General features: G+C 40.8%; 1 protein-coding gene across 12 annotated transcripts in view; it reads right to left on the bottom strand.

Moving 5' to 3' along the window:
* Positions 1 to 24033, bottom strand: part of camta1b (calmodulin binding transcription activator 1b) — a 267076-nt gene that overhangs the window by 116767 nt on the left and 126276 nt on the right. For all 12 annotated transcript variants that reach the window (XM_057361347.1, XM_057361352.1, XM_057361351.1 and 9 more), the window contains one exon: positions 15245 to 15312. In XM_057361347.1, coding sequence (XP_057217330.1) covers positions 15245 to 15312 — 68 coding nt within the window. The remainder of the gene's footprint in view (positions 1 to 15244; positions 15313 to 24033) is intronic.

A 24033-nucleotide genomic window follows, 5' to 3' on the forward strand; every position in this document is an offset into this window, starting at 1 on the left:
ACATGTGGATCTTCATGACATGAAGTGGATGAAATCAGAAACAGTAAATCATGTCTAATGATGCCTGCGGGTGGTAGCCTTAGAGGGAGGCCTAACACACACACGCAATCAAACACACACTCTCAAAAACACACACAGCCTCTCTCAGTCACACACACATATTTGTTTCATATTTGTGAGGTCATTCCATAGGCTTCCATTGATTTTATTTCAGACTAATCATATTTTCTATCCTCTAACTCCCACAGAAACATGTGAATGCCATTAGATTAAAAGAAATACACAGATTTATGAACCTTTACACCTAGTAAGGAGCAGTAAAATGTCCTCACATGCAGGTTGATATCATATTTCATCTGTCTTTTACAAAAAAAGTTAAACCTGCATTCTAAAAAACATTGGGTTGTTTGAGCCCATGGCTGGGTCACATATGGACCTTTTGTAGGTTTACACCCAACGACTGCTTTTGTTTCAGTTTAACTCATTTACATTTATGCATTTCGCAGACGCTTTTATCCAAAGCGATTTACATTGCATTATGCTACACATTTGTTTCTCAGTATGTGCAGTCCCTGGGATCGAACCCATGACCTCAGCTCAGCTATAGTATGGGTTAAACACATTCCAACACACACAAACACACAGCCATTTGACATTTGTGAGGACATTTAAACGTGTACCAACACTCTAGCACAAAAAGATAATGACAGACAACATTTATCAAGTGCACACATGTGAAACCACATCTTCCACCACCTCTCGACCCCAAACAAGCAAGGCCACAAATTCACATCTGGAGTGATCTGAAACACTCTTTCTTTAACGTGTAATACATCATCTTTCTGGCATCTTCCCGTTATACTGGCACTTCATTAGTTAATCCCATCAATTACTCCTCATTAGCGACACATGCAGAAATAAAGCGCAGACACCCGTCTGTCCAGCGACTTCAATCAGGTTTAGGAGGAGAGGGGAAATGCTGCAGAGGGTCGACTCTTATCAGAGACTCACACAGAGGAAAAATGAGAAAAAAACGGTGATTCTTCCATCAGCTTCATCTCAGGGAGAGAGACGGGCTGCAGGGGATCACGGAAAGCATGAGATCAAGATCAAGCCACAGGAACCCTGCAGTCTTTAAAGGGAACAGAACGGACGCGTGCGAATGCACCTTTAGAGACAAGAAGCCCTGTCCATTTCTAGAAACCATCAAGCTCATTTTCATTCCATCCACTTATTTTCAGTTGTTTGTACTGTGTGTTGTTTATTTGTTACTGAATAAACAGAATTGGGAAGCCAAGCTGTTAACTTTTGTCAGGGCCAATCAGGGGAAAGCCAGATTTCTCCTCCCCATCAATTGAACTGTGTTGTTTTTTTGCCTCCTGAACTTTTATCAACTGTAAGAAACTCTTTATGTTTTCTGTTCTTCGAGGATGACTCGCAAATACAGTTTTTCACGTGTTTCCATACGCATAATTCTCAACAACACGTTACTGACTTTTCACATGCTTATGCATATGAAACCAGACATTCTACTTGAAGGAACAGTTCACTTAAAAAGGAAAATGATGTCATCAATGAGTGCGTTTACATGTACAGTCTTACTCCGGTTATGCTTAATAAGCTGATAACAAGTAAGGTCATGTAAATGCGTAAAATAGTTTTATGTTGTCGGGGAAAAGCTCATAAATGGCGTAAGCAAAACCCGCTCGGCAGAAGTAGTTTTTTGCCCATTACTCCGATTTCGCGCTGCATGTAAACGCCTTTATCGGTTTTCTCTCAGTTTTGTTTATGTGCGCATGTCTGACAGCGCAATAGTAAAAGTCCCAAACGGAAGTAATAGTAAAATAATGCATAAAAGTCCGCTCTCGAATCATGCAGTTGATGTAGGAACTTCAAAATGAAGAACAATTGTCGCATATGCAGGTACTGCGGACATGAGAAGAGATATAAAAATACAGCTTCTGACCGTTTTCCCGCATAATTTTTAATTGTTAATAGAGAGCAGAGGTTGTTACGCTCTAAAATTGACTTAAATTTAAATGAAAATGTATATTTACTAAAAATCATACCTTGGCATCATTTGATATATTTTCAGGATTTTCTATTATTTCTTTGCCTACACTTTTTCCTTATGACTTTCTGAACTAAAACTTATCTACTGTAAAGCGTCTTTGCAACAATGCAAAACTGTACAAATCAATATAGAAATACATTTGAATAGAATGTTTTAAAGGACATAAGGCTGATTGAACCACAAGAGATTTTTTTGTGTGAACTGTTCCTTTAAAATCTGCCTGACAGGGAAAAAATGGAAAGACTGGAGAGATAAAAAGACAGTGGAAAAAAAAGAAGTGCTTTTCTAATGGGCTGGCCGACCTCGTCTCTTATGAGTGTGTGAGTTTGATTTACTTTGTCAGCAGACACTGTGGCACTAGATGGTTTACTGATCCACAATGTTCTCTCTCCATCTCCTCCTCTCTCTCTTTCTCTCTCTCTGGAATGTGGAGGCGAATGTAATCACAAAAATGTGTTTGATTAAATGGAGCGGATGCCCATGACAGTCGAGTCTGGAGACGGGCGGAGGCAGACGATGGGATGTAACCTCCACCAGAGCAGGAAGAACTGCAGACTTGGGAAATCACTCGTCTCTTTTAGAAAGCACCAGATTCTCTCTGTGGTTTTTCCCACTGGAACGCATCACAACGAGCCCCTCCCATCCCGCTCGCCTCTTCTTCTGCTCTCGCTCGATCGCGGCGCTCTCGAGTGTTGTGCCTGCGTCATCGCAGGAATTCTCGCTAGCAGCAGGAAGTACAGAAATCGCAGGCTGTCGCCAAAGACTCATAAAGTGCCTCGTCAAACGAGGTCAGCAATTAATTACCTTAAATTAAAAAGCCCATCAGTATGGGGATGGAAAAGACCCCTGCGCCACCGACAGCTCCATCTGAGGCCGGGGAAGACCTCGCCGAGCCCATGTGGGGGTGAGGAGCGAGGCTGATTGGGAGAGATGGCAAAAACTGATTAATGAAACATGGTCGCTGCCTACTGAGAGAGAACGCTCTGATCTTGTCGACTAAACGCAGAGAACCGAAATGCTAAAGGCAACGCTGACACTCGACACATTCAAAAGATTCACAAGATCTCTTTCAAGCGAGTATGAAAAGACACTTGTAGCACAAAATATTGCCAGTTATAGATGTTCAGTATATTTCATATGTGATGTGCACAAGACCACACAGTTGTTTTTTACTTATTTGTGACCCTGCCTTGATTCAAATTTGATTTCAATAAACAATGGGTCGGAACTTCCGCTTGCGTGACTTTTCCAACATGATTACGGAGTACGTGAACTCATGGACGCGCTACACGGATGCACTCCGAGGCAGAGCAAGCCATCTATTTATGTTTAAAAAGTATATCATTTGTCTTGGAAAATGACTAATCGTTTTGCTACAACACCTTTATTCATTGGCCGGTGTCGTTTAGAGCCTTTTGAAGCTACGATGAAACTGAAATTTGGACCTTAACCAACAGCCCTACGTTTAAGTGCATTATCTGGATAAGACCCCTGAAAGCTTTCCTCAAAAGACTCAATTTGTTTTCAACAGAAGAAGTAAACACACAAACGGCTTGTATGACATGTGGGTGAGTGAATTATCATGCAATTTTTATTTTAAAGTGAACTACTCCTTTAACGTCACTACGATTTCAATCTTTCACATGGCTTAACTCAGTCAATATTAAAGATTTCAAAGTTATAGTTTCAGAGAATGTTATTTTCATTATGTAACATGATTTTATGTAAAAAACAATAAATTACAAAAATTGACTTTAGCTAGGTTTTCTCACAATTTTTGCTTTAGAAACTTGGTTGGGTAAAATATGGACAAATATATCTGTTGGATTAAACAAATCTAATTATAATAAACCCAATCATGTGTTAAAACAACCCAGAATGTTTTTTAAATGTTCAACTTTTGCTCAACCCTTTCTACCATCTGTTTAATAGTGCATGAATGCTTGTTTAAAATCTAATAACCAATCAAAAACCACAAAACAGCATACTGCACTCATATCCGTAGCGCTAGCTGTGTTTTGAACATAAGGTTGTTGTGTTTTTAACCCTTCATTTTGACCTGCTTTGAAATCTTTGCTCTATCTGAAGGTCAGTGTGTGAACTGACTGTAATACAGTGAGATCATGCGGAGTTCCCACACATAAGCGCTGATGCTTGATAGTGTCTAAGTGAATCAGTCTAGAGATGCTGTCTGTGTAGTGTGCTGATGTTCAGGACCATGGACAGCAACACAAGAGTACACACTGGAGTCCAGCGGCACAGGCTCTACACTAAACTAAGTGCAAAACAAATAATATGTACTAAAATATTTATTTCCAGATTTTTATACAAACATTAACACATTTATACTTCTTCTCTGCACTGGTCACACCTTCAGATGACACATCCACAGACTGCCAGCGGTCCATTCATTGACCGCCTCACACACAAAGTTGGCGAGATCTAACTGAAAACCAGTCGCTGTAAACTGGCTTTACACACTTCCAGGAGTCCGTGCATCCGTCTGCCTGAAAACCAGAAGTGGACAGTAACGAAGTAAATTTACCTGAGTACTGTACTTAAGTACACTTTTTGAGTATCTGTACTTTACTTGAGTATTATGTTTTCTGAGTACTTGTACTTTAACGTCACTACATTTGAAAGACAAATATCATACTTTTTACTCCACTACATTTATAAAAAGGTCCAAAAGTAGAAAATGGTTTCTATGCAGCGGGGTTTCCTGTGTGCGCAATTTATCTGGCTTGCGAACTGCCAGGACCTTTTACTGTTGCCAAGTATTTCAGTTTTTCTATGCTCGCGGTTTTCCGGCAAGCTTTGAATGGCCATTTGGCAGATTTTTTTAACGCAAATTTGGCAACTTTGGGATCTTCCCCGCTAAACTAATGTAAATGTAGGCGCTGCTACACCGTTGATAGCGCTCTAAAAAGGCAAATAGAACAATAATAGAGGAAAAAGGCACATGTTAAAGTGTGGTGCAATCATCTGTGGGTTACGATCAGTCAAAGATCGTAGAAACATTGTCATGAAAATGATCGGCATAACGGCTAAATGGTAAATAAGCATCACATACACCTTGAGCTACATGTGCTTGTTAACTTCTGATCTGCTGCTGTATCATTTAAAGCGATTTGGAAAATGAATGATGTTTTTACTGAAGTAACTATAGTTGAAGTATTCCTGTTGAAATAAAAACAATAGAACCCTGCCCAAAATACAACATAAAATGTAATGGATTTAATGGTTATAATGGGACTTGTACTATGAATACTTGTTGTCTACTTGTATGTGATGGATTCTATTGGTGGGATGGTAATTCCTATTGGAATTAAACCCAAAACACACAACAAAGAGGAATTTAATTAAATTAATTAATCTCATTCGAATTCTTTAGTAAAACCACACCAACTAAAAATACCATAGTTTCATTATACTAGCTATAGTTTATGTTTGTTGTTAAATTATGGTAATACAAATGGTAATAAATCCAACAAACACATGGCTTCTACACTTTACTATTTACAAGAACCTTACTACTTACTGGTAAATTGCTGCTAAAACTGGTAAAGGGAATATACAAAATAAAAGAACACTGCTCATAAATACATATAGGCCTAGGGGGCTAATGAGGATAATTAGGCTAAATGATCATACAGGATTATATCTAAACTAAACATATATGTGCTAAACATATAAAGCTCTTAAAGGAGTTGCTCACTGCAAAATTTGCCCCCATTGACTTTCCATAGTAGGAATAAAAATGACTATGGAAAGTCAATGGGGGCAAATTTTGAAGTGATCTACTCCTTTAATACAACTGATACTGTGAGCGTGTATTCAGTAGGTTGCTTCAGAGGCATAAGGTATACGACAATAAAACAATGCACAACTGACATAAAGGAAATTTACTTTTAATACTTGAGTACTTTTAAAAGTACGTACTTCTGTACTTTTACTTAAGTAACAATCTGTGTTTACAACTTTTACTTGTAGTGGAGTAATATTTGACCAGTAGTATCTGTACTTTCACTCAAGTAAGGAAGTTGTGTACTTCGTCCACCTCTGCTGAAAACAAAGTCGTGTTTACGAGGCACCGGGTTGATTCAATGGCTGTTTTAAAAAAGAACTGATCATCAGATTTTCCAAAGCTTGTGAGGTCAGAAGCGTAACTGTATCTTTGATGGTTGTTTTAGGTGTTTATTAGCGTTTCTGCCAGTTTTTCTGTACAAGTATTTGCGGCGGCTGCCAGGTCTTCATACAAAATGTTTTAAAAATGTAATCTTGTGTTAAAATCTATTTCGGTTAACAAATCTCAAAACACAATGATCAACAGTTGCTTTATAATTTTAGGTGGTCTCTTCCTGTCAAGCGGACGGTTCGTATGCAAAACATTTAAAAGAATGACTACGTGCCCCAACGAAAAAGTTAAAGGAAATGTTACTCAGCCCAGAGGAGCACAGAGGTCAAAAAACATCTGTCATCAAGCGAAATAAATAAAAACATCAGTGATAAATCTCTCACAAGTCCATAATAATAGGATTAATTTAGCAGCGGGTCGATACCTGGCATCAATATCAAGGTTTGAGGGTTAAACTTTTATGACAGGACGGCAATTATTGAAAATTCTACGGGGTCTATAAATGTTGCTGCAAATTTCCCTCTGACCTTGAATCAGATGCCCGAGTCCTAATATATTCATTACTGCTCAGTCTAGCATGACATTATTTTCACACTTAAGCAGTTTTACTCCTAATGTTTGCCAGCATAATTTGTGAACGGCACATTATGAGATGTCTGTGTCTTTGAGGATCTTAAGAGCTCAGCATTGGCCCGATATTAATGTTTGTATGTTTTATCGTGTTAAAACAATAAGTCAGTCCAGGCGGCTCGATTATGCCAAGCGTTCTGTCAAAGGTGTCGGCTGCCAAGATTGTTAATTAAATCTTGGTTAAGCTTCGGATCGAGGGTCATTCTAGAAACTTCATTAGGAGTTATGAATATTAATCTTCCAATTTAAAACGTCATTCAACAATCCTTTCACTCTTTAAACACGAACCACGGAAAAAAATACACTGCATAATAAATCAATTAACTATTGATTTAGATGAATAATGCAATGATGAAGAATTAACGCAAGTCAAAACTCTCCGTCATTTCTTATCGAAAACGTCAGCTGTACACGTACAACAGGAGAAACACGTATTTGTTAAGGCCACACGCGCACTTTGTTAAGCTTTTGGTTCGCCGGGACGACGGCGGTGGGGTTACTGAGACATCTTTGGTTGTTCCAAAGGTTTATTAACTTTCAATTCTTCATCTCTCTCAGCGCACCGTGGTCTTATTTAAGACCGAACACACTCTGAAGTTTCCGGAAGAACACTATACACCTGCTCTCTCAAGCTCATTACCATCAAGTAGCGTCTTTGAGTCTGTTTACTATTAGTTGATAATTACTTTGGAGCTTCAATGTTTCATTTAAACCAAACTTTGCCGTGAATTCAGACTACAGATGGCAGTATTGCAGGCACAAACGTCTGTCTGTTCCGTAGATGAATTTAATCAAGTCAATAACATCAGGAGATGCTTATCTAGACCTCTTGCAAATAAATACATACTTGATCACTGCGATGTTTATTTCTTCAAGAAACTGAATTTTGAAATATTACAATTTTAACAACTTCAACATACATTAATTAAGCCTTTCATGCACACAGATCACTACAGTATCTCTTCATACAAGAGACTCTGTTTTCACCAAATGTTTCTCCTAAAATCTTTAGGCCAAAGAACAATATGCACGAATGAGTTTGACATACAATAAGTAAATACAATAAATGAATAAAATTGAAAAAATGAAAAATAATTTGGTTTTGGGAAAATTTGTTTGAAACCTCTTTAGTTTGTAGACTTTGTTGTCCTGACAGATCTAGATAAGAGATAAATAGAAACGAGTAAAGCAAACACAAGAGGACACAGGACTTCACCCAAAGGCTCAGTTTGCTCTCCATTTAACCTCAATGCTGTCTGTAAAATCATGAAATTCTTCTGAGATGGCGTGTTTGATATTGGTACACATCAGTAGGCTAAAGACTGCATGAAGGACACATTCAGGGCTGTGTGCCGCATGCTCGTGTTTGTATATGTTGATTCGCTTTTGTTTATTCATAAGCTCAAATCAGACAGAATCAGGTCACCCTGCAGTCAGATCACGACCAACACTGTTAAATATAAATGCACGTCAATATAACGGCCAAACCTACGACTTAAAAGCGGTTACACGCTGCTCTGTGGCTCTCCGGCTCTTCCACTGTACGGACGGTCACATCTTCTCAGACCACACAAGCACACGGCCGTATCATCCATCACATCATATCTTTTCCTCGCCGGGCTTTTTTCTTTCTAATTCTGTCAGATTTCTTCCTCTGCTCTTCTCTTATGGTCGAGCGCGTCCTACACGCCATCTCTGTCATTCATCATCGCTTGCTGCTCTCCTCCGGCTTCTGTCTGTTTCTCTTTCTCTATTTTATATTGACATGTTGCCACTTTTCAGACCCCTCCTGCTTCATCTTGCTCAACTACCACTTCGCTCAGGCCCACCGCCCTACACACGCACATTTTGGTCCTCACACACACATACACGCAAGCTCACATCCAGACACACAAAACACGCATTTTGTGTATATACGCATGCACTTACGAAAATACAAAAATGCATTCGCATCCTCACACACAAACAGACGGACTTCTGTTATTAATAAAACATTTGTGTCTATATTTATTACTCTCTTTTGTTCATGGGGGCCGTTGGCAGAACCTCACAATGCATCCCTGTTGAAAAAACAACATATGCTGGTTAGGTAGGTTTTGAAGGATGGTAGCTGGTTTGTGCTGGTTTAAGCTGGTCATGTGCTGGTTTAAGCTGGTCTTGAGCTGGTTTAAGATGGTCATGTGCTGGTTTAAGCTGGTCTTGAGCTGGTTTAAGCTGGTCATGTGCTGGTTTAAGATGGTCATGTGCTGGTTTAAGATGGTCTTGAGCTGGTTTAAGATGGTCATGTGCTGGTTTAAGCTGGTCTTGAGCTGGTTTAAGATGGTCCTAAACCAGCTCAGGACCAGTTTAGGACCAGCTCATGACTAGCTTAAACCAACACAAACCAGCTGCCATGCTTCAAAACCTACCTAACCAGCATATGCAGTTTTTTTCAACAGGGATGTGAAAGCCCAGTCTGGAGACGTTTAGAGAACCCCTTGCCCGCCCCACACACAAACACACGCACACAGTGTCTTTCTTGTAGCACTAATAAGCTCACAGTGTCTTGCCAGAGTGCATTAGTCCAGCGCAGAGAGTCTGTCTGCCGCTACAGCGCGCCAACACACGCAACAGTGATGGGAAAAGCCACGAGAAGCTGATGTACCGTCTGAGAGACGAGCCATCGCTCAATTCATTACGCCACACCACCACCCCCATCTACAACAGTCACTTCCTACACCTCTCTCTCTCTCTCTCTCTCTCTCTCTCATACACACACACACAAGCACGCACAGACGTTTGCTGTGTGAAAGCTCTTGTTTATTTCCTGGAGGAATAGACCACTATGTTCGATGAAACCTTAAAACCTCTCTGTTGTTATTTTGGTGTTTTAATAAAAGGCGCGTCTGACCAACTGCTCATTCGGGATTATGGCAGCGCCCTCAAACAAGAGGTGGGCATCAAAGAGAAACTGATATGTACGAGAGAGAGCGCGCGCTGACAGTCTGTCTTTGTTCAGCCGTGAGAAAAACAGGACAATATCAATATTATTTCATTACACAGCACGTCAAAACATATCTCGAGACTTCTAACATTTGTTTTTGTACATCAATCGTGTCTCTACGTCTAACGCCAACAATTCCTGTCAATCATTGCCTATTGTTTCTAGCTCTTTTGTTTAAACAAATAGCAGCGTGAGGATTAGAAATGATGAGCGGTGGATTGAAAATATTCACAACAAGATTTAAACTAGTGCAAACCATATGAGACCAAATATAAATAGTTTGTATATACCTGTATATATATAGTATATATTACCATATAGGCTATTATACATATACTGTTTTACATTACATTATACTGTTTATCATTTTGATAAATGTACACAAATTTGATAAATTGGTAAAACTGATATTTGATCATTGTAAATAATTTATCAAAAACTTACAATTTAATTGCATTCGACATTTTGCACACCCTGTTATCGAAACGGAACATAAATAAACAATACACAATATTTTACAGCAAGTAAATAGTATGATTCTATTTTCTTATTGTTTCTTATTATTCGATAAAAGCAATTATTCAGTATCCAATTTTATGTAAATTGTAGTGTCGACTACATTATCAAGCTCAACTAGTCAACCCTGTTATCAAAGTAAAAAATTATATAATTTGATGGATGATATTTTTGATAAAAAAACTTTGATAACAGGGTTGACTAGTTGGATATTCACAAAACAACATTTAGTCCTAAAATAGCATATACTGTACGTACATGTGTGCATTAGAGAGTAAATACAGATCAATCTAAGAGCATATATTATCTCTCTCTCTTCCTCCCTCTCGCCCTGACTGAACGTCAGATTATAACACATGCTGACTCACAACAACAACAACAGTGTGTGTGTGTTGTGTTTGCGTAGGCCTCGGTCAAACTAAACAAGTTATGGATCAATTAACTTGACTTTCATGTTTGTCAACCCCGATGACAGACGGCTATGGATGATTAATCCCTTTAATTGGTCAATAATGTGCCTTTAAGAACATCCAGAGACAATATCTGAAAGGCAGCTCCATCCAGAATACATTTCTATTCTGGTTCTGTTTAAAATTCACAGCAGTACCGGCAGGTCTTCTCGGTTCACTGGCCTACAAAGTCTTGAGCGGGAATCATGGACTCCAGAAGCATCCGGACACCTTCTCCTTCTCGTCCTCCCCGTTTCCTTCTATTTATTATCAATTTTCTCCTCGCTCCACCCTCCACTGGTTTAGTTTCAAAGAGCCCTGGGTGCATTTGCACATGAATGAGCATGCGGTGTTTAATTACGACCTGAGACGCTCTCCCCTCGCGGAAAAGACGAGAGACACATGACACAAAGCAGATCGGGCAAATTAAACTTCGACAAAACGGTCGGGGCGTGCATTGGTATTCCTCGGCAGTCATTGTTTTGATGGAAAAGGGCTTTTATTTTCTTCGCTTCAGAAGAGTCAAAGACTGGAGGCACTGAAGGGCCAACCAGAGAGGAGATAAAGTCACGGCGAGACCGAGAGATGCGGATGGCAAGCAGTGTTTCAGCACCGTATAACTTCTAAATCTACAGCTCAAGAGAAACACTATTTTACAGTATATTGTGGCATTTTTACATGTTGTGAACAACAGACGTGAATATTTAGTGGCTCAGACATCTGCAGATGCATCTGGAGTGTCTTTTGATTAAGACTGGAATATGATATAAATAATTCAAAATATAAGAAAAAATCTGTTTTTTATTCAGTTAGTCTGATATTTTATTTTTCCTATATCTAAAAATAAAAAGATACCTAAAAAATCCAAACACAATACAGAAGTATAAGTATAAACACAAACACACAAGGGTGCAAGCTTGTAACAGCAGACAAACATCATCAGGTCTATAGGCTGGTGTTTACATCACAAAAATAATAAATCATGAGAAAATAAAACCTGGGATTATTGACCCTTCTAGCTTTCTGTAATCAGATGCACTTTGCACATTAGCTTCCCTTTAACAGATAAAACTAAATGAAAACAAACTGTAGTCTGATCTTACTTAAGAAAATTTTGCTTAATAAACAGATTTTGTGAATGTTCCAACTAGCGTTTAGCGTTTATTTTTAAATTCCTTGCGCAACTATATTAATGTTTCTGAAGTATTTGGTAATTTATACCAAATCTGTATGGAGGGAAACTCTGACCACAACACCACAGAACACAACGTTGCACTATAATTCAAATGACCTTATATGCAGACTAAACGGCTTATATGCGTCACGCTTTATGCCAAGAGTCAAATGTGAGACTACATCTGAATATCAAAGCAGAAGCTCTAACGCTCTGTGTTTTTAATTAGTGATAAACATTACAAGGCATAAAAATTTAGTGGACAGCATGATGAAGCACATTCAGTACTGAAAACATTTACGGCCCTCTTTTCACGATCTAAGCGCATGGTTTAAAGCGCAGGGCGCAGGTGTACTCAGGGCGTGTCCGCTAATTTAACGACGGGAAAACGGTCGGCGCGCCCGGGCGCATGGTCTAAACGGGTATTCCCGATTCTCTTAATGAGTAATGTATGCTTTGTGGGCCAAACATGCAGGAAACCAATCAGAGTCTCATCTCCCATTCCCTTTAAGAGCCAGTTGCGCTCGCGCCATGGCGGATTCGCTATTTACACGGCGGAATACGGAAGAGCAGACACTTCTCCAGAAAGGAAACGCGTCTACTCGTGCGAGAAGTTAAAGCGCGCAAGCAGACCGTCTACAGGACAAGCCGGATTTTTATCATTATGTCCACAATAATAATATTTTACATTGTAATCCATTTATTTTTAATATTTGGCATTATTGTGTGCTGCTGCGCGTCCCTCTGTGTGTAATAAGCAGAATGTACGAGCGCTGTGCACCCGCCTATAGGCGCATATTCCTCATGCGCTCTTTAAATAACTCAAAAAATATTGCGCCATTGACTTTAGACCAGGTTTGAGTTGGCCTATGGCGCAGTTCCTCAAAATAGCAACGCGCCAACAATGCGCCTGAGCACATGCACCTCTTTTTTAGACCAACACGCCCATGGGCGCACAAATGAGCGCAAATGCATTTGCTATTTAAACAACGCGGCGCAGGACGGGAAAATGAGAACTGCGTCGGACGAAAACACTTGCGCTGCGCCCTGCGGCGGGTGTACAATAAGGTCCTTAGTGTTAAAACCAACGATGCCACTGTCATATAATAAACAAACAGACAATATTACTTCCTATGACAGGTCACACAGCCACTCATAAATGGAACCTTAGATCAGTCAGAAAGATCACATAAATACTGACTATAAACATGCAATTTTGAAAAAAAAATCTAATGTCTAACTACAGACTGGTCATCTAAATGAGACTTAAAAGATAGATCAGATACATACTGACAGATAAATATTACAAATAATGTATATAAAATACAAAAACATTTACAATTTACCTTGTTGTTGTTGAAGATGCGCAGGCACAGGCACACATGTACACGCGCACACATATGCACACATGCATGCACGCACACACACAGACAGCAGCTGTGCCAAGACTTGCCAGGCACGTGAAGGTTTATGTGCACACGCACCCGACACAAGCACATGCCAGCACAGATTTGTGAATAAAAATAAACAAAGCCATAATGCTGCATAATAAAGTCGCACAATACAGAGAAGAGCAGCATATGTGACTGAGATTATCAGAGCTACTGAATATTAACACAATCCAGCAAATACCACAGAACATTCACATCAGAGCTGGCCATCACATGAAACATTTCCACTGTCCAAAGATGACAAAGATATCATGAGCAAACTGCCAAAATGACTTTTTATAAAGACAGTCACTATTTAGATGTGAAGACTATTTTAACCTCATATAATTACAATGACAAAATCAACTCAGCGGTTTCATTGCTCTAATTATGTTACTATAGTCAAATGAATGTGTGTGTGAGAGACCCCTGAAGACATCCTGGAGACACACAGGCTTCATTAGAAGCAGAAAGCAACTCCCTGCACTAAACAGCCATGGCAAATTGCAGACTAAAATCAGAGCCATTATGTAAAGGCAGGCTGGAGGCGGTGAGGGGCTGTGTGTGTTTACAAGTTTACTAGTGTGTGTCTGTGTGCAAACTCTGTATACAGTAGTGTGTATGTGTTTGTGTAGTTGGGTCAAGATTATGTATGTGAACATGTGCAGAGTGTGTATGTGTTTGTGTAGTTGGGTCTTGAGTGTTTATGCAGGACTGTGTATGCATGTTTGTGTAATTTGTACGTGTACGTGTTGTTTGGTTCAGTGTCTATATGTGTGTGTGTGTGTGTGTGTGTGTCTCTCTCTTTGTGTGTGTCTCACTGTGCGTGTGTTTGTGTGCGTGTATCTCACTGTGTGTGTCTCTCTCGTTGTGTGTGTGTGTGTGTAGAGTGTGTTGTGACGGCAGTAGCAGCGTGTGCTAATAGAAAGCAGACTGCAAATAAAATAAACGCTGCTATCAGAGGCCAAATTCATCTTTGAGAATCTAACAAATAAAAACCCCGCTGTGTTCACAGCAAAGCTCTTATTTGCCTCCCACATTTGCTGTACTTACAAATGTGTGTTTGTGTGTATATTCGTTGTGTGAGTGACAGGTCCAGATGCAGGCCAGGTAACCTCTGTTCAATGGCTCATGTAAACAGCTCTTACGCTCAAAACCCCGGGGTGATTTGTCTGCCCGTATTTTTTCATTGCCTTGATTTGCCTCCTGTACCAACCCCTGCCCTTTCCACAGTTTTCTGTTTATGAATAAATTCAGCCTTATCTTTCCGGACTGCCGCGGATAAGCGTGCAAAATTGCTTTCTTTGATACCGTCGGTATAGCAGCATTCGGCTTTACTCACAAGTTCCTTACGTTACAATTCAATTTAATTGCATGCCCCTCTGCAGAACTTCACTAAATATTTACACACAACACGCTTGCAAGCTCAAAGTCTAGAAGTCATTTTACAAACAGATAAAGGTGACGAAAACACCAGAATTCGGCCACAACAGTGCTTCACATAAAACCACGGCGTATTATCTTAATAGTTGTTATCTCTCAGGATAGATAGAGAAACCGGCATTAAAACTAGAAAGCTTTTTCATTATAGCTCCTGCGTAAATCAAGTAAAACTGTAAATTTCGTGCTAAGCCCTTATCACCGAAGGGCGATATTCTACGATCTCACCACATTACCACCCACGTTAATGGCATTGGTGAGCAAAGACAGCATTAAGCTAATAGACCTGGCCACATCTTGCATTCGAAATAGTCATTAATATTCCATTATCTGTCTACACATACAAGCCAAAGTGCACGAGCTTGCAGCTGCGCTCTGGGGTTTTCACATCCATGCACTTCATGTCTCACCTGGTTTTGGGGGACGTTGTCAGCCACTCTTCATGTTTCTCAAATGTTATCAAGTAGGCCGCGATCTCCTGCAACGGAGGAAAGAGAAACATTTAAATCGTACCGCAAACATACAGAACAAACAACCAAACGAAAAGAAAAATATATATTTCAAATATATACAGTATACATGTTCAAGTTGGGTCTTGTGGAGGACATCCCTTACCCCCACACTGAGATCTTAGTAGCGCTTATAAAACCTTACGTGCTCAGTTCTAAACCAAAAAACACAGTCATACAAAGTGAATTTTTGATCCCACCGAACTCAGTCATGACCGATTTGGTCCGCCTGGGTCGAGTGAAGAGCTCTGAGCATCGGTGTGAGCAACCCGTCCATCTTCAAACCCAGACACAAGCGCTGTGGATGTTTCTAGATGACCCGACGATGACCATCGTTCATCCATCGCTCTGGGGTGTTCCTAAACTCTTCAGACTGCTGTCTGAAGCCAGATTACACAGCCCCGATGGGGGAATCGCATCTGAGCCCTGCAGCCAATCGCCACGCGGTATCGGCTGTGCCAGAGCGCTTGAGACAACGTGCACGAGCCCGAATTCGAAAATCAGATCTCATTTTATGCGCCGGTGGTCTCATTCGAGCAAAGCGTGAGAAGAATCCGTGTGGATGCTTCTACCTAGACGTTCCATGTCACATATCTGTTAACAGCTCAATCGCTGGGAGTGAAAACCAGCAGAAAGATTTGGGACAGGAGCGCAGCATGTCTACAGGATGGACACATCAGGCGGATCTTTGCAACAGAGCGGAGGCGGAACGTTGGGCTAACAGTCACGCGAAAGATTAGCCGTGTATCTACACGCAGCCATATGCTCTCTTGGCTCGGCTGCGGGAAGCGGCAGAAGGCCCAGGGAAGTGCACGGGAACACAACTGGCAATGTTCTCTGTTGGTTTCGATTTAGAGATGCCAACGTGTGCAGTGCCAATTCAACTCTGCTGCCCTCATTACCGAAGGCACAACAGAGATGAGTCACGCATTAAAGGGCCAAAAACAAAATGCTCTATATAAACACACACCATCGAGTTTTATCTCTCGTAAGTTAGCAAATACAGCTGGAGAGGTCTGGATATGTGGGCCACCTTCACAATTTGCTGTGATATTTTTATAAAAAGCTTCCCCATTGTGCTTCTCCTCGGTGGCTGCAACTCAAACGTCTTTGTTATCCTGTTTACAAGCGGGCCAGGTTTTCATTATCACCGTCTGATTGTTTGTTAAGAGGAGACCCTGGAGTGTCCTGGCACCGCCATTGATAAAACGAACAAAAAAAACAATGACCCGCTCTAATTTACCAAACAAGCGTTTAGACAGATACACATCATTCGGGGAACCAGGCCTTTGTCAAATTCTGTTTATTCAGGGGTCGATTCTCAATGGTCTTTACAGATCTTTTTCTTATTTGTGCCGGCTTGACTTTCCCTGTGCATCCTATTTCTCCGGCTGCCTTATAATTCCTCTGTTCTGTCTGAGCTCAAGTCACCACAGAGATTATATGACAAAGTCATTTTGCATTGAAATGAAGATGAAGGCCTCGGGGCTTCAGTGTTCCGCCAGAGAACATCCCTTCCCGTTCCCTCTGTTCCACCCCTCCGACTTCCCGTGCACCCTGGGGGCCGAGCGTTCGGCTTCTAGCAAACCTGCTCCAGGCGGCTCCTTCCCTCACCCACAGTTAACCTGAAGGGCGGCGCCGGCGCCTTGCTCTGACTGCCAATGAGAGCCTCCAAGTTTGCCACCGAATGAGAAACTCCTCAAAGCGCTCTTTAAAATATAGAAAGGGGTAAACTGGAGTCAAGAGAGGAGTGCGAGAGAGAGTTCCAGACAAACTGAAGTGTCGTCTCGGTTCCATCCAGACGATGCCTCTCTCTCTTTCTCCCTCTCTCAGGCTCGCGTCTTGAACGCTTGTTGCTAAACTTTATGAAATGCAAATCGGCCTCCTGTGAAAATGATCTTTGAAACACTTCTAACAATTCGACACCAAAGGAAGACATGAGCAAATCCTGCTACCTGTTTCAAAAGGCCGAGCCTGCCATCCGTCTCCCTCTGTTGTTTCTGATATGAAAGAGAAGTCGTGAACAATATGACTCCCTGACAGGTTTATTTAAGGGACCGTTCATGCTGCAAAACAGACGCGTGGGTTTCGCGTCGCTGTCAACCTTGTGAGAAAGGTGGAACAACTATCAAGTTCAATTACTTGAGCTATTAATTCAAAGCATAAGTGAATTTTTGATGAAGATCTTGTTTAAGCGATCGAAGAGCCACGGCCCAGTCGAGCTTTTGTTGTTTAACAGATTGACCTCAGTTAGTGCTGTCAAGATGAGTCAAAACAGCAATTACATCAAAAATTAACAACCAATCTATTTTGGAAGACGATGCATAGTGCCCTAGTAATACAATGTCGGATTGATGTACTCTCAAAAGTTGCTGGGTCATTTTCAACCCAGAGTTTGGACAAAATAAGACAAACACAACCATTCGGTTATAAATTCATCTAATCTGGGTTGTTTTAAGCCTAAATGCTGGGTTCTTTTAACTCATTGTTGGGTTGTCCCTTTTTGACCCAACGCTGGGTGGAAAATAACCCAGCATTTTTTAGAGTGTGTGACTCCAATAATAACTCATCATCATTTTTCCTCAACTAAATAGTTAACAATACACTCTTAAAAATGTTGGGTTATTTCAACCCATCATTGGGTCAAAGATGGACAAACCCAACTGTTGGGTTAAATTAACCCAGAGAACCCAGCATAGGTTAATTTATAACCCAACTGTTGGGTTAAATTAACCCAGAGAACCCAGCATAGGTTAATTTATAACCCAACTGTTGGGTTTGTCCATTTTTGACCCAACGATCAGTTGAAATAACCCAACATTTTTTAGAGTGTACCCATGATGCAACATCGTCACCACGTACAAAAGAAAAAGAGAGCATAAACACATAAAATAACCAGGGTTAGAAAAAAACGACATATCATTTCGTTAGGTTCTAGACATTTGTTTGAAACATAAATTGCGTGTTACTTTACGTACTTATCTTTACATGGGGTTGAAGTCAAATGACATACCCAAGAGCTCAAACTATAACTATATAGTTATACTATAATTTTATGTACTTGCGCAATTGTTTTTAACAAAAAAATGCCGGATTAACAAAGATTTCTAAAAGGTTACTAATTTAGGCTGACATATAGGCCTTGCGGTTCTGCTGGGGGTCATCCTAAAACCAAATCTCATTTGACCAAGCCTGAACGCGCTTTAAAGCCGAACGGCTCCCGGAGGCACAGTGAAGGAAAACCAGAGAAAGTCGTCATTCTGTGGAAAATATTCTCCTCCCCGGTTCTCTGCAGGGTGAGAAAAATTTCGCACGACAGATCTTTTTTGAATACATGTCCTAATTCATTAGCGAAGACCTCCATCACACTCGGTTACTGCCATGGTCCCCACAGGTGCCCTTAAATCCTGCGCTACACCCGTGGCTTGCAGTTTCAGAAATGAATATTACTCGGAGTGTACCCCGCTGAACTGCGCTGAAAGTGCTTAAACCAACACTCAGACGTTATCAAGTACGAGACGTTATAAAGCAGTACGGTCAGGTCCATTCCTCCGCTCTGTACACACCATCACTTCCAATCTGTGTAACCCCAGGGTTCCTTAAGGGCAGCCTGCTCCACCAGTTAAAAAACTGAGGTGAGAACAGCTATAAGAAAAAGTGAGAATAGAGTTAGTCTGTTATTTTTTAGGTTTAAACATTATTTTAATGTGCATTATTTTATAAGCCTGTTTCAGCAGGGTTGGGTAAAATATGGAAACCCAATCGTTGGTTGAAATTAACCTAGAAAATGTACATATTTGACCAGCAACCCTATACTTTTTCAACAGCGAATTGAAGTGTCTTTCTCCTCCCCGCTCAAGGTCATCATCAAAAAAGAAGTCAGAAATCAAAATGAAGTCCCTCCCACAGTCCCGCTGCCATCTCAATAACCATAATCAAACTCTTCATCCGCAATCTTTTACATTGTCTCCCCAACCACTCGCTGGATGAGACGTCACCAAATCACAGAGAGCAAATTGACAATCCACTTTAAAAAGTGGGAGAGGAAATTGAGCCATTAATCACAGCGCTCACGTCCGGCCCTCGTACCGTCCACACGCGCGCACCATCCCAGCCCGCCGCCATACTCAGGAGTCTCTGTAGCGTACTGCAGAGGAAAGATAAATGCTCTCTTTAACTGTCATTTGCCAATGTCTCGCGTACACTAAAGCCACTGTGTGTAGATGTCACTCCAGAGCCCTGTTTGATGAGTGGATGTGTGCGGCTGGGTCAGCCAGACGTCTGCTCAAGGTGAAAGACTCCAGCGGAGGTTGAGAGGACATCGTAGTGGTCGGAGATTGATGTTCTCTCAGGCCGGCGAAGGACTGGAGAAATGTACTATGGCACACTTTGAAGAAGTCTCATTTGGACATTTTGCCAAAGGGTGTGAGGATCATTAATGAAGATCCATGTCACAAATCTGCTCCTTTGGGAAGCTATGTTAGAAAGTTTTGGGGGGACAAATGAAGAAAATAAATTAACCAAGTGCAAGTATGCAGTCACTTCACCAAAAAAATTAAAAACCCGTCACCATTTATTCACCCTAATGTCGTATAGGACTCCTTTTTCTGTAGAACAAAAAGAAGATATTTCGAGAAATGGTTTTGTGTTCATACGATGGAAGTCAACGGGGGCAAATGTTTTTTGGTTACCAACGTTCTTCAAAATATATTTTTGGTGTGTTCTGCAGAAGAAAGAGAGTCGTTTGTAATGCCATAATGGTTAATAAATGATTTAAAAAAATCATATTAGTTGATTATTAACGCAACTAATTTATTATTAAACTATCCCTTTGAAGTATTAATGTCATTGCGTTAGATAACAGAATATCAAATGGAGTGGCATCTGCAAACAAATGATGCTTGACCTTTTTCTCGAAATGACCTTCCATTTTCTCCGATTACTCTCACTCAACTGGTGTCAAGGTGATTTTCAGTGGATGTCAAACTAATCAAGTTCAAACAAGTGTTTATGCAGATATATTCACAGTGCAGTAACATAACTACAGACATATTTCACAAAGTATACAAACGCTAAACTCGTACTGTTTTTGCATTTAAAACAAATAAAACGAAACGATTATCTTGAAAGATGATCTTTTCTCCTGTACACAAATGCCACCTTGACATTTTGCAATCTATTTCAGTGACATTCATACATTAAAGCTCGCCTTAATTTCCCAAATGAGCAACTTGTTGGAGCCGCTACAGTATATTGCATATTCATTCCTCACTAACCCAAAGATATCAAACAACAAAGAGCCACAAACCTCCCCTCATGGTTTCAGCATTATAAGCACACATAGATCTCCAGCTGTTTTATACAGACAGCTTGCAGGCAAACCTGTCACCTCAGCACAGGCGCTTTAAGAATCTTAGAAACTTGTGCTCTGTTGTTTCATATCCCAGAAGACCTCACACCTGCACAGATGTTTAAGATTAACCTGCGTCACTCGTCTTCAGTTCCAGCTGTTGTAAGACATGTGAACAGTGTGATCAGTCATGCTGGGTGATGATGCTTGTTTTGAGTTATTAATATTAATACATAGTGACAGATTCCAGGACGCAAGGCTTTTATGAGTGAATTATAAACAAACTGAGAGATGAAGGGATGTACTGGATGTTTCAAATGCAAATGCTCAACTCAGTCTGTAGCTTTGACCGTCATTACACACACTTGGCCTGTGTGTTAAAGTGCTCGTCCAGTTGCTGGAGTTGGTGATACATCATGCGGTGACCCATTTGTGATCAGTGGAGAATTGAGAAGTTTTTACTGTGACGCTGGACTTCTGTGTTATATGTGAAGTGTATATCAGTGAAACTTAATAAAAGCATCAATGCTACATTGTAAAATTAGTTTGCTGCCTTACATTTTTAAGAACAATCACATTCGCTTTTAAGTCACTTTAACTTACTATTTTTCATTTCAAAGTTAAAGATGGGGTAACACATGCAGTTTCTGCAAATCTCATGTTAATCTTGAGGACCTATACAGTAGTATTGCATATTTCATATCTTCGAAGAGTATTTCGTTTGTTCAAATTTATAAAAGAGAGATACAGCTGTACTATTATTTCCTGAAAAAACACGAGCTGCTGGAGGCAGGCAGGGGGGACGGAACTACAGCACGAGCACACAACACATCATCGCATTATCCCTTCGCGTTGTTTACATTACGCTCGTACGCGGCGATTGCCAACAAAACACAGACGGATGACTTCGTTTGATTTACCGCGTGCGGTTCATGTCCGGCATCTTTTAGCGCCGGGAACGCGACATCTATCAGTTCCAAACGATCTCCAAATCCAGCGTTATATCCAGCGTTTATATAACATTCATCACCGAAATGCAGTGAGCAGCTGAGTGAAGCGGCATTGATGGGTGTGATCTTTCTCTCACGCTAGCGCGTGGTCTTTCGCTCGGTGGATGACGCGTGGGCATGCTTTTCCGGGAGAATGGCCAATAAAAGGAATAGGATCCCTGAAACAGAAAAGGTATCCAAACTTATAAAAAACTTTCCGAAACAAGTTGGAGTGCTGGGGGAGTGTATCGAGCACAGACATACAGAAAAATTCTCCTTCACAACTCCTTCCTGGTGGAACATTCTTCCTAACTCAGTCCGGTCAACCACATCTCTCACAACATTCAAAAAACTACTTAAAACCATCTCTTCTGTGAATACTTGACAGACAAATGAGAAAAAAACACTAACCCTCTCTCTTTCTCTCAACAGGTAGTGGTCTAGCTCTTGATGAAACTAGTAACTTTGTATTGGCACCTATTGCATTATTGCTCCTGTATGACATATCGCTTATTGCTTCCTGAACTCTCTGTAAGTCCCTTTGGATAAAAGCATATGCTAAATGACTAAATGTAAATAGCATGTTACCCCATCTTTAATTTTTCACTATTTTTTTTATTCAAGAAACTTTCATTTAAAACAATAAGTTATAATGACTTGCAAAGCCAATTTGATTTTACTTAACACTTTAAGGCAGATTTTTTTTTACAGTTTACGAACTACTAATATACTTCTTAGCTTATAAAATAGTCAATAAAAAAGCTATTCTCTCTTATTGTTATAATTCTTATTCATCTTCCTTTTATTCAACTGTTCTGTCCTATTTTGTCTCCATCTTCTATTCTTCGATTGTCAGTTTTCTCTTTCTTTTGTTCCTTTAAACTATCTTCTCTCTCTGGTTCTAACGGCTGCTTTGTTCCTGTCCTTCTATATCGGTTTGTTTTGGTGCATCGTAAACCTCAAGTGGTGATAAGGAGGGGGCGTTACTGTTCTGGAGACACAGCGAGACACAGAAAGACAGAAAGTAAAAGTCAGAGAGGTACGATTGTTTTTTCCCTGTCCAGATGCCAAGGTGACTGCCCTCCACCATAAACCTGAAACTATCATTTGCGAGGATGTTATCAGATAGACAAGAGTGGGAGAGGTAGAGCGAGAGAGGTTTAAAAGACTAGAGAAAGAGAGAGAGAGAGAGATGTGAAGGCAGGGAAGAGGAAAATCCATTAATGAAAACTGTGACTGAATTATTACAGGTTATGTACTGTAATTTTCCCATTACAGTGTTTCACTACAGATTTCTACAGTGCTTTTTGCTCTGTAATTGATCAAATATAAGTGTAGTATAATAACACAATCATACAAATGGCACAGAGACACAAGTCACAGAATTTTGACATGACATATTCATCTTTTACAATACAAACTGTGTGAATCTAGTTACACACCAAAATTTTAAAGCTGCAATCTGTATGTGATAAAAAGCTCATTTATCTAATTAGACCTGCAGTATTCACTGAAACAAGGATGTTTACAAATGGAAAAACTCAAACTGCATTTCTTCATCCCAACTATTTTCCCCGTAATTGCACATGCCTGAAAGTTTTTAATTTGTTTGGAACTCCTCCACCAGTTTAACTCTCCACGTGCACAGCGAAGCAGCAAATAATTCACTCCGATCGTTCACGTTACAGCTAGCGCGCGCGACAGACAGCGACAGCAATTAATAGCTGCCTCTACAGATTAATTAAAACCACAAAAGCAAAACAAGTCAAATACAGTAAGCCCGGCACAAAACTACCGGGCCTAAAATTAAACAGCGCTCTGAAACAAGATGTTTCCTGAACTTTCTTATCTCCGCCCCGTCCGTGCCGTCGGCCACAGATTTGGATGGAGAACAATGGAGCGCTCTTCTTCATTACCACGAGAGAGAGACTACAGCCGGGGAGAAAAGCACGCCATCCGAACGCGCGCCCCACCTTTTGTTACTATGAGAGGGAGTGAAGGTCATATCTCCGGCAGAGGCTTCCAGGAGCAGCTCTGACTGTGCCAGCGAGGGCCCGGTGGGGAAGGAATGATGGAACGTTTCACGCTTCCTCCGCGACACGCGGGCCCCATCCGGAATACATGATCCGACGGAGACAGGAAGGAGGAGAGACGCGTCCTCCGCTCAGCTCACCCGGGATCTACTCCAGAAACGCAGTGGCACTCGTCTTCGCCAGGGATTGAGGCTGCTGTTTGCGCACGACTGGGGACACAATGAAATATTGAATTTCCTCCACTGGCTGTGATCAGAGATGTGCTTCCAAGGCCTGCCGATGCCAGATCGGCGTCGCCTCCGGGTTGATGCGGGCAAA

The sequence above is a fragment of the Triplophysa rosa genome, linkage group LG20, assembly GCF_024868665.1.
Source record: "Triplophysa rosa linkage group LG20, Trosa_1v2, whole genome shotgun sequence".
Taxonomy (NCBI): Eukaryota; Metazoa; Chordata; class Actinopteri; order Cypriniformes; family Nemacheilidae; genus Triplophysa; species Triplophysa rosa.